Source organism: Cebus imitator, unplaced genomic scaffold, assembly GCF_001604975.1.
Source record: "Cebus imitator isolate Cc_AM_T3 unplaced genomic scaffold, Cebus_imitator-1.0 Scaffold415, whole genome shotgun sequence".
In the NCBI taxonomy this organism is placed as follows: Eukaryota; Metazoa; Chordata; class Mammalia; order Primates; family Cebidae; genus Cebus; species Cebus imitator.
Window position 1 is genome coordinate 1,168,501 of NW_016107730.1, and position 10,851 is coordinate 1,179,351.

Below are 10,851 nucleotides of genomic sequence, written 5' to 3' on the forward strand. Positions count from 1 at the left end.
TTTGAGATGGAGTTTTGCTCTTCTTGCCCAGGCTGGAGTGCAGTGGCACGACTTTGGCTCACTGCAACCTCCGCTTCCTGGGTTCAAGCGATTCTCCCACCTCAGCCTCCCAAGTAGATGGGATTACAGGAGTGTGCCACCACCCCTGGCTAATTTTTGTATTTTTAGTAGAGACAGGGTTTCACCATATTCTCCACACTGCCTTGACCTCCCAAAGTGCTGGGATTACAAGCGTGAGCCACCGCCCTGGCCTAGGTCTCCATTCTTTCGTTTCCTGGTCTGTGAAATGGGGATCTGCACCGCTCTGGGGAGAGAGGTTATGAGGTTTGAATGCGATCCCCCCGGCACCCAGCAGGTGGTCCATGAATGTCAACTTCCTCCAACCGCCGGAGTTGCCTCCCAAAAGAGGGCCCAGCTTGCCAGACGATGGGGGGAGGGGGTGCCGGCGGGGCAGGGGAAGGCAGCCAGTTTGGGGCCCCTTACCCCTAGGGAGCCCTCAGGTACGCTGCGCCTGGTCAGCTAGGGGTAGGCGGGATACTCACCCGTGAGTCCAGCTCTTCAGCCAGGAGAGTCCCCGAGTCTCCCCTCTCTTCCTCCCACCCGGGGAGCCCCACCGCCGAACCCCTCTCCCGCCGCGGCTCTCCTGGGCCGGCCGGGGCGGCGCAGCTCCTGGCACCTGCTCCCGCCGGGCCGCCCGGGGGCGGGCTCGGAGACGCGCGGGGCCGGGAGCTGCGACTCAGGACCGCCCCGGACGGCCGCGGGCGGCTGGACGCAGCCGGGTTTGTGCGGAGCGCTTTCCAGGTAGGTGCCGGCGCCGGACTCAGGCCGGCACTCCACGCTGCCCATCCCGGACCCACGCGCCGCAGGGGCAGAGCCGGCGGGAGGGGGCCCGCCGCGTGCTCAGGGCGTAGGTGGCTCTGCAGGGCTGGGGGCGGCGGCGGGGACCCTGCTCGCCTGGTGACCTGGGAAGAACCGCAACTTAACCGGAAACTGAGGTCTAGAGGAGGACAGCAAGGGTGATGGCTAGAAGGACTTCCAGCTCCCATCAGGGGGAGGGAGGGAGAGAGGGTGAGACTCCCGCCCTACTCCCACCGCCTTAAGGAGGGGACAATTATCTGGAGACAGGGAGCTCGGCCAAATAACCCACCGTCTTTTCTCAAGAAGTTTAGAGAATCCAAAAGTTGATCCACCCCTATCAACACAGGTGGAATAGAATGGAAGAGGTGGGGGACGGAAGAGCACCAATGATCTTTTTGGGGGGGGTGCGAAGAGTACTCGTGCCCCCCACCCTCCACCTGATTCCCAGTCGTTGGAGGCCTTCCTGTCCCGCCCCTTCCTGCCCCCAACGTGCAGAAAGTCTCAGCTTCAGCAAGGGGTATGGGGGGCCCCCGTGGCCGGAGCACTCTGCTCCCACCCACAACTCAGGAACAGTCCCAGGAGCTCCCAACCCTCAGCTCTCCCAATCACCACTTGGAAGCGGTGACTATCGGGAGGCAGGGAGTGGGGTTCGAGGGAGCTCCCCTTCTGAGTCTATGGAACTGGGCAGGGAGAGCAGGCAAGGGATAAAACCAGGCTGTGCCAGAATCCTGAGCCCTGGTGCTCCTAGGAGAGGGTGGGGGTCCTGTGAGTGAGATCAGGGCAACAGGTCAGATTTCTTGGGCTTTGCTTAGCAGCAGAGGCAAGGACAAGGGGGTATGGAGACAACCACCCCACCTTAGAGGCAGCTGCTCTGTGTGGTCACTGTCTGTGCAAGGAGTGATGCAGGTTAGAGAGCAAGAAGGACTTCCTTCCTGATGGTAGGGTCTTTGGGGGAGCCTCAGTGGCCAGCCGACGCAGGCCCTGTCTTTGGGGGTGTCAGGAGGGACTGAGGCCCTCTGGAGGATGTAGACAACCAGGGGTGAGGACAGAACAGACTAGGGAGGGGAGGAGGTGGGGGACAGTGACATCACCTCTGGACCATCCTGCTCCCTCACCTCCGGTGCCCTCTCTCCCTTCCTTGGAGCTGGAGTGTTGACTTTCAGCAGCTCACTTCTGAAATCCCCAGCACCTAGCAGGCCCCAGGGGAAGGCGACAGGCTTCCTCTGTCACCGCTTCAGATGGGAAGACAGACATAGCTGCTTTGGGTTCGCCTAGTGGAACCCTCACCTGGCACCTGCACCAGCTGTTGCCCAGTCCCCGGGCCTCCTGCTCTGGCAAAGCAGGGGCATGTGTGCTGGGGGCTGGCACAGGTGACTCACCTCTGGATCCTCTGAGGGCATTTCAGAGTGTGGCCCTGGGTGACCCAGCTCCCTGGGCCCACGGAATCGCTGGGGTGGGTGCCACTCTGTGGCGGCCACACCACTGAAGAGGGCTGTTTCCCCTTCCTCGCCCCAGGAAGATGTCTGCGCTGGGAGAGGGCAGTGGGGAGGTGGCAGGGTGGAGAAGCCAGAATGCTCAGTGGCGGTCCCTCAGGGGCACTCAGCGGGTACCTAGGCCCAGGAGGGCTCGCACTCTGCTAGGACAGGAACAGATCAGGCTTCTCTTCTTCCAGGTGCTTCTCTCTGCAGCTGAGCTGGCGGGGAGGGCCAGGATCCCACACTCCTGCCTGTGACCCCATGAATGACTGGGATGGGGGCTGCCAGGGCCCTTACTCGCTGCCCTTGCCTCATAGAATGGAGGAGACCTGGCCCTACCTACTTGCCTCTCTTTGTGACTCTGAGGCTCAGTTGCCTCAGGTGTCAAGCCTTGAAGGACTGTTCTGAGGATTCATGGAGGCAATGCTTCTGTTGTGCCCAGGGGGTAACAGGCACTTGCCAAGAATCATATACCTTGGCCTCCACCTGCTTCCACCTTAGCAGCAGCTGCTCTGTGTGGCCACTGCAATTCACCCTGCAAAGGACCTAGAAGCCCAATCCCCTCTCTTATTTTATTTTATTGTTTTATTTTTTGAGATGGAGTCTCACTGTATCGCACAGGTTGGAGTGGGGCGGCGCGATCTCGGCTCGCTGCAACCTCTGCCTCCCAGGTTCAAACGATTCTCCTGCCTCAGCCTCCTGATCACAGGCACCTGCCACCACGCCCGCTGGGATCACAGGCACCTGCCACCACACCCAGCTAATCTTTGTAGTTTTAGTAGAGATGGCGTTTTCTCATGTTTCAGGCTGCTCTCAAACTCCTGACCTCAAGTGATCCACCTGTCTTGGCCTTCCAAAGTGTTGGAATTACAGGAGTGGGCCACCACTCCCGGCCTATTATTTTTATTTATTGATTTATTATTATTTTTGAGACAGAGTCTTGCTCTGTTGCCAGGCTGGAGAGTGCAGTGGTGAAATTTTGGCTCACTGCAACCTCCGCCTCCCGGGTTCAAGCGATTCTCCTGCCTCAGTCTCCTGAGTGGCTGGGACTACAGGCACCCACCACCACGCCCGGCTAATTTTTTGTATTTTAATAGAGATGGGGTTTCACCATGTTGCCACAATGGTCTCAATATCCTGACTGCATGATCCACCCACCTTGGCTTCCCAAAATGCTGGGATTACAGGCATGAGCCACTGCGCCCAGCAATTTTTGTATTTTTAGTAGAGACAGGGTTTCACCATGTTGTCCAGGCTGGTCTTGAACTCCCAACCTCAGGTGATCCACCGGTCTTGGCCTCCCAAAGTGCGAGAGCCACCACACCTGGCCCTCTCTCTTTAAAGACAGGAAACCAAAGCCCGGCAGGGCAGGTTCTGGCTCAAGGTTGGCTGTCCAGCCAGCCTGGCTGGTCTCGGAAGTAGGCCGGGGAGGCGGGAGGGTGGCTGTTGGCTGACATGGAGAAAATGCCAGAGTGTAATTGGGCTCGTTAAGGGTTTGAGGAGGGAGTCTCTGTGTTCTGCCAAAGGCTGGGGACAGGCCTCGGACCTTCCTCTCCGCTTTTCTCTTTGTGAGAAGCAGCCTTTTCTGGAGGACCCCTTTCCCAGGCTGCAGCAGAAACAACCCTCTGCTGCCTGCTTTCTGGCCTCCATAGTCCTCTCCATCCAGCCCTCTCTGGATAGACAGGCAGGGAATCCCATCACCTCACGGTGGCCAAGGACCTCATGGAAACCCAGGGCCCTGACGTGCACTTGTCACCCAGCCGGAAGAGATGGGACCTCAGAGCCCTGCCCAAGTGCTCCCCCCACTCCACCCGCCAGCTCCACATTGACGAACACACAGGCAGACAGGCAGACAGAACCTGGGCTACACAGCTCTCCCGAGCAGGTGGTGTGAGCCTGCCTTCAAGTGGGCGGCTCCCTCCCAGGGCCCAACCCCCTCCCTCTCTGCAGCAGCCTCAGCCCCATCTCTCAGGGAAGATGGGGATAAGAGAGATTTAGCCTGCTTCCTGTAGAAATCTCAGACAGACAGACAGACAGATGGGTACATGCATGTTCTTTTCCCCTGCTTTCTGCTTGTCCTTCCTCCCTACCTCTTTGGCTCTGGCCCCACCTCTTTCTGCCCAGGGTGTGCCCCTCTCTGCCTGGCACTGGGCCTGATAGACCCTGCACGCCCTGCCCCTCCCAGGAGCTCTTCTCCGAATCTGTGGCCCCCTCCCCACCCATCAGTTCAGGTCAGGGCTTGGCAGGCTTTAAGCAGAGATGGGAGAGGGCAGTGGATAAGGACTTGGGCTTTGAGTTCAGGTCCAGCTACAGAACCTCCCAGAGACTGTTCTCCAATCATCTATGCAGTGGGATAACAGGTTAATAATGGTGCTCATCTCATGGAGTTGTGACGTTTAAGAGAGATCCTGTCTGGGCATGGTGGCACATGCCTGTAATCCCAGCTACTTGGGAGGCTGGGGCAGGAGGTTCACTTGAGCCCTAGGAGTTTGAGGCCAGCCTGGAGCCTGGGCAACAAGGTGAAACCCCATTCCTACCCCTTAAAAAGAAAAAAGACCCTATGTGCCAAGCACCTGGCCCACAGTAAACCCTCAATGAATGCGGTTGTTATTTCACAAAGAAGAGGTGGCGTAAGCAGCTGGGAGGCAAAAAGAAAGACAGGGAATCTGGCCAGGCAAGGTGGCTCATGCCTGTAATCTCACTTTGGGAGGCTGAGGCAGGCAGATCACCTGAGGTCAGGAGTTCGAGACCAGCCTGACCACCATGGTGAAACCCTGTCTCTACTAAAAATACAAAAATTAGCCAGGCATGGTGGCAGGCACCTGTAATCTCAGCTACTCGGGAGGCTGAGGCAGGTGAATTGCTTGAACCCAGGAGGTGGAGGTTGCAGTGAGCTGAGATTGCACCATTACACTCCAGCCTGGGTGACAGAGCAAGACTCCATCTAAAAATAAAAAAGAGAGAAAGAAAGGGAATCTTCTAGAATCAGCTCTTGCATCGTCTTTCCATTTGCTTTGAGGCAAGTCTACTGCCCTGCTCTGGGACTCAATTTCCCCATCTGCTCAAGGCAGCACATGGACTAGGTCCCGTCCAACTGTAGGTCCGGCTAGGGTGGATCATATTGGCTCTGCCTAGGGACCAGGGTTGGGGATACCGAGTTGCCGATACTCAGGGCAGGGTTAGACCGTGTGCCCCCGTCACTGCCTACCCCTCCACATTTTCTGACTGGGCTCCCCTAGCTTAGCTGGGGCAGTGTGGCTCCTAAGGGGACAGCTGGAAAGGCTGGGTCAGGCAGGGCAGGCTTCGGCAGGCCCAGCAGCCTGGCTGGGGGGACACAATTAGCCTGGAATCCAGGCGGCCCCGTGAGCCCAGAGGCTATATATCACAGAGGTTTAATCAGCTGCGTGGCAGATATTTGCTCTCTTGGGCCATGTCCCTGGCCCGCCTGTCATAAATTGCACTGAGATTTCAAAATACCCCTGTCCCCATGCTGGCGGGGCAGGCAGCTCTTCTTGGCGTGGCCAGGAAAATCTCATTCCTCTGAAGCCTCCACCTGGGGAATGGGACCCTCCCCACCTCTCCCCCCACACCACTGCAACACTTGCACCTAAGACCTCCTTCCTATCTTCTGCTTGGAGGGTTGGGGAGGACATGGAAAAGCAGGGGAGTCTCTGTGATGACCTCCATCTAGAGGTGAGAAGGTGCAAAATATTGGTGGGGGGCTCCATGCAGCCATGGGGGCCTTCTTAGAATGGCAGTGACCTCCAGTGTGCCCTCTGTGGGAAGAGCTGTACCCTGGACCCGTGGAATGGCTCCAGGAGACAGCTTCGTTGCCCCTCGGGTGTGGGGGACTGGGGTCTGTCCTGCCCAGGGGGTACCGAGTCTTCACCTACCTTCCCACTGGATGTTCGATGCGCCACCTGTAGGCTATCTATGGTACTGCCGCCCAGCCACAACACCCAGCACTTAGGACCACACCAGGGTCAGATCCATGGTGTGCTAATTTGCTAGGGCTGCCAATAACAAAGTACACAGGCTGGGTGGTACTTAAACAAGAAGATGGCCAGGCGCGGTGGCTCACACCTATAATCCCAGCACTGTGGGAGGCTGAGGTGGGCAGATGGATCACAAGGTCAAGAAATTGAGGCCGTCCTGGTCAACATGGTGAAACCCGTCTCTAATAAAAATACAAAAATTAGCTGGGCATGGTGGCACACACCTGTAGCCCCAGCTACTTGGGGGCTGAGGCAGGATAATCGCTTGAACCAGGGTGGCAGAAGTTGCAGTGAGCTGAGATTGCACTCCAGCCTGGCAACAGAGCAAGACTCCATCTCAAAAAAAAAAGACACCCATCATATGAATTAGGCTCACCCGTATGACCTCATTAACTTAATCACCTCTTTGAAGACCCCATCTCCAAATAGAGTCACTTTCTAAGGTCCTGGGGGTGATTACTTCAACATATGCATTTTTAACAGTTTATTTATTTATTTATTTTGAAACAGAGTCTCGCTCTGTCGCTGAGGCTGGAATACAATGGCGTGATCTCAGCTCACTGCAACCTTCACCTCCTGAGTTCAAGCGATTCTCCTGCCTCAGCCTCCTGAGCAGCTGGGATTACAGGCATGTGTCACCACATCTGGCTAATTTTTGTATTTTTAGTAGAGACAGGGTTTCACCATGTTGGCCAGGCTGGCCTCGAACTCCTGACCTCAAGTGATCTGCCTGCTTCAGTCTCCCAAAGTGTGGGGCTTATAGGTGTGAGCCACCGTGCTCGGCTAACATATGCATTTAAAAATTTTTTTATTTTGTTTTCAGGCTCATACTGACTAAACATATGCATTTTGAGGGACACACTTCAGTCCCTAACAGGAGAGATGGGCTCAGTCTTGACTTGCCCAGTCCCTAGCCTTGGGGTTGTCCCAGCCTGAGGGAGAGACACAGACCTTGCTCTCAGGAAGCCCCCGTCTGAAGCAGAGCCAGGAAGCATGTGCACAGATTTTGGAGAGAAGGCAAAATTCACTGAGCAGCCCCAGAATAGAAATGGTTAGAGGCAGTACGTCAGGCAGAGCAAGTTTCAGACGTGAAAGGAAAGGAAAGACTGTCTATGGGAGATAGGGGCAGGGACCACTTGAGGGTTCAGGAGAGGTAGAGAAAGAGAGAGAGAGAGCACGGGAGCGAGCGAGCATGGGCATGGGGTGGGGGTGGGGCTGTGTTCAGCGGACCCAGGCAGCAAGGCTCAGGTCTCTCCTGAAACCACCAACTGTTGCCTCAGCCTTGGTGGCCAAGACAGCAGGGGGCATCTGGAGTCACGTGAAGCAGGGGTTGGGATGGCTTCACACACTGTCACCATGTGTGAATGTCACCCTGCTGGGTGCAGGGCACAGGAAGGTTGTGTTTTTGGCTGGCGGCTGCTGCGTCTCCAGTAAGCACCACATGCCTGGCTGTCACAGGATTGTCAGCACTTGCTGCGGAGCTGAGAACAGGACTCTCACTTCCCCAAATCTGACTCAGCTGGCCTTGCTGCTGCCTCTGCCTCAGTGCCCACCTTTTCTCCAAGACCCAAGTCCCCCTCTCTGAGCTTTGTTCTGTGGCCCTCCAAGTCCCCAGGTGTTTTGGTCTCCTTGTGTGTAGATATGTTGGACACTCCTCCAGAGAGTCCCAAGTTTTGTTTTGTTTTGTTTTCTTTCTGAAATGGAGTTTCGCTCTTGTTGTCCCGGCTAGAGAGGAATGGCGCCCGATCTTGGCTCACTGGAACCTCTGCCTCCCATGTTCAAGCAGTTCTCCTGCCTCAGTCTTGAGAGTAGCTGGGATTACAGTCATGCGCCACCACAGCCTGCTAATTCTGTATTTTTAGTAGAGACGAGGTTTCTCCACGTTGGTCAGGCTGGTCTCGAACTCCTGACCTCAGGTGATCCGCCCACCTTGGCCTCCCAAAGTGCTGGGATTACAGGCTTGAGCCACCGTGCCCGGCCTATGTATTTTTATTTTTATTTTATTTTTTATTTTTTTAAAGACAGGGTTTCACCATGTTGGTCAGGCTGGTCTTGAACGCCCGACCTCAGGTGATCCGCCTGCCTTGGCTTCCAAAGTGTTTGGATTACAGGCGTGAGCCATTACGCCTGGCCCTAATTCTGTATTTTTAGTAGAGACAGGGTTTCACCATGTTGATCAGGCTGGTCTTGAACTGACCTCAGGTGATCCACTGCCTCGGCCTCCCAAAGTGCTAGGATTACAGGCGTCAGCCACTGCGCCTGGCCGAGAGTCCCAAATTTTAATGCTGCTTTGCTTGAAATAGACCCCATTATGCGCCCTTCCACCATCCTTGGGCTGGGGTGTTTCAGAGCGATATAGAGAATACAGAGCTCCACCATCTCCAGCCCCTCCTGCTCCCTCTAAGTATTCACAACCATTTGGCCTTCATTCATCTCCCTCTCTATCCACTCAGGTATGAAGCGGCCACTGAGCCCACCCCCGCCGGCTGGGAAGGAGCCCCCCATATCTGAAGCTGCTGAGTGCCCCCCTCGGCCCCCAGAACCACCTAAGCCCAAGCGGGAAAGAAAGCGGCCATCGTACACGCTCTGTGATGTCTGCAACATCCAGCTGAACTCAGCGGCCCAGGCCCAGGTGCACTGTGGGGGGCGGGCCCACCAGAGGCGGCTTCGACAACTCAGCTTGGGGAAGAGCCCCTCAGGGCCAGGTCAGTGCAGAGAGACGCTGCTCCCACAAACTTGCTCTGGGGAGGATCTCTGTCTGGGCCCCTCTGAGGGGCTCTGGGTCTGTGGTCTCCCTCCACAGAGGTCTTTGCATCTGGGGTGCAATGGGGTCTTAGGGTCTGACGCCGCCCCCTGACAATGCCAGAAAACTTTCTTCTGCATCTGGATAAACCTTCTGTGGGACCTCTCGGAATCTGTGGGTCCGCAGGCCACCTCTTGGGTCTTTGTTTCTGGGGACTCTCCCTGTGGGATCTTTTGGGATCAGGACTCCTAAGCAGCACTTCTCCAGCCTGGAGCCCCCTGCTGGCGACAGGCTTTCAGACAAGGGCCTCATCTGCAGGGTGGGTGTCCAGGCTTCTGCTCAGGTCTGTGGTCTCTGAAGGCCAAGGTCAGCAAGGTACGTAGCACTCCAACTCAGGGACAAGGGGGAGGCCCCTCTTCCTTTGGCTGCTGGACTCCCGGCCAGGATTTCTACGTCTCCCTAGCTGGGGTGACTTCGCAGAGGTTTGGCTGTGAGCTTGGAAGGGGCAGCTGGCTGCAAGGCAGATTTCTGGGGGAAATGGGTGAATGCCTCCATGAGGGTGATTGTAGCTGACAGGTGCATAGGGGCCATAGGGAAAATAAGAACGGCCCAGGCTGCTGCGGGCAGAGCAAACAGATTCACATCCAGGCCCAGTGTGGGGAGGTGGGAAAGGCAGGACCTTACCCCCGGCTCCTGGGGGAGGCCAACAGAAACCTACCTTGCAGCCCAGGTTGGCAGCTTTGTTGGAGGAGACTTTCCTGGTGCCCCCAGGAACTGTGCTTTTGCCTTTGTACCCCAAGGGTATGTCACATGTGGTACCCACAGCCCTTATCTCTTTTCACGTCTGTCTCTACCCAAAAGACAGACTCAATCTTGGGGCAGGTGGTGAGCAGAGAGATTGGATTTTCCTTGTCTCTATCCTACAGGATGGTGTGTGTTTGCGTGTGTGTGGAGCGGGGGACACAGTGAGTGCCCCATAAATATCACCAAAACAGAAGACAGCCCTCAAGAGGGTGTCTGAGGCGTCGCAGAAGAGGTTTGAGCAGGAGCAGTTAGTGTTTTTACATGTCTCTGGCTTGAGGGTACCTGAGAAGGAAAGTGAGGTGAAATGGAGAAAGAGATTCTGGAGCCTTCTCTTTAGCAGAAACGTCAAGACTTGGTGGCAAATGGGATGTGCGGGGTCTGGGGGGGTGTCACGCACAGCTCTAGCTTAGGCAGTGCCACAGAGGACGGCTCAGTTACGAGAACGGGGGCTGCTGAGACGGAGACAGAACTGGAGGGCTGGTGCTGACTGGGAAGGCCAGTCCTGTGGCTGAGGACGCTGTCTGGTCCTTGTTCCTCTTGTAACACACCCTCTTCAGGCCTGACTTCCTGGGCAGCGGGTCCCTGTGGTAAAAGCTCCTCCCTCTCCGATCCCACCAGGTGAAGGGAGCAGGTGTGGGGAGAGGAGAAAAGATCACAGCTCCAGGGCCATGCGCGGTGGCTCAGGCCTGTAATCCCAGCACTTTGGGAGGCCAAGGCAGGAAGATAACGAGGTCAGGAGACTGAGACCAACCTGGCCAACACGGTGAAACCCTGTCTCTACTAAAAACACAAAAATTAGCTGGATGTGGTAGCGAACACCTTTAATCCCAGTTCCTAGGGAGGCTGAAGCACAAGAATCACTTGGGCCGGGCGCGGTGGCTCAAGCCTGTAATCCCAGCACTGTGGGAGGCCGAGGCGGGTGGATCACGAGGTCAAGAGATCGAGACCATCCTGGTCAACATGGTGAAACCCCGTC

The 10,851-nt window shown here is 56.5% G+C and overlaps 1 protein-coding gene across 3 annotated transcripts in view; it reads left to right on the forward strand.

The window, feature by feature from the left end:
- The window catches only part of ZNF385C (zinc finger protein 385C), a 69,391-nt gene that overhangs the window by 25,394 nt on the left and 33,146 nt on the right, over window positions 1-10,851 (forward strand). For all 3 annotated transcript variants that reach the window (XM_037731664.1, XM_017509435.2, XM_037731663.1), the window contains exon 2: window positions 8,782-9,033. In XM_037731664.1, coding sequence (XP_037587592.1) covers window positions 8,784-9,033 — 250 coding nt within the window. In that variant the 5' untranslated portion in view covers window positions 8,782-8,783. The remainder of the gene's footprint in view (window positions 1-8,781; window positions 9,034-10,851) is intronic.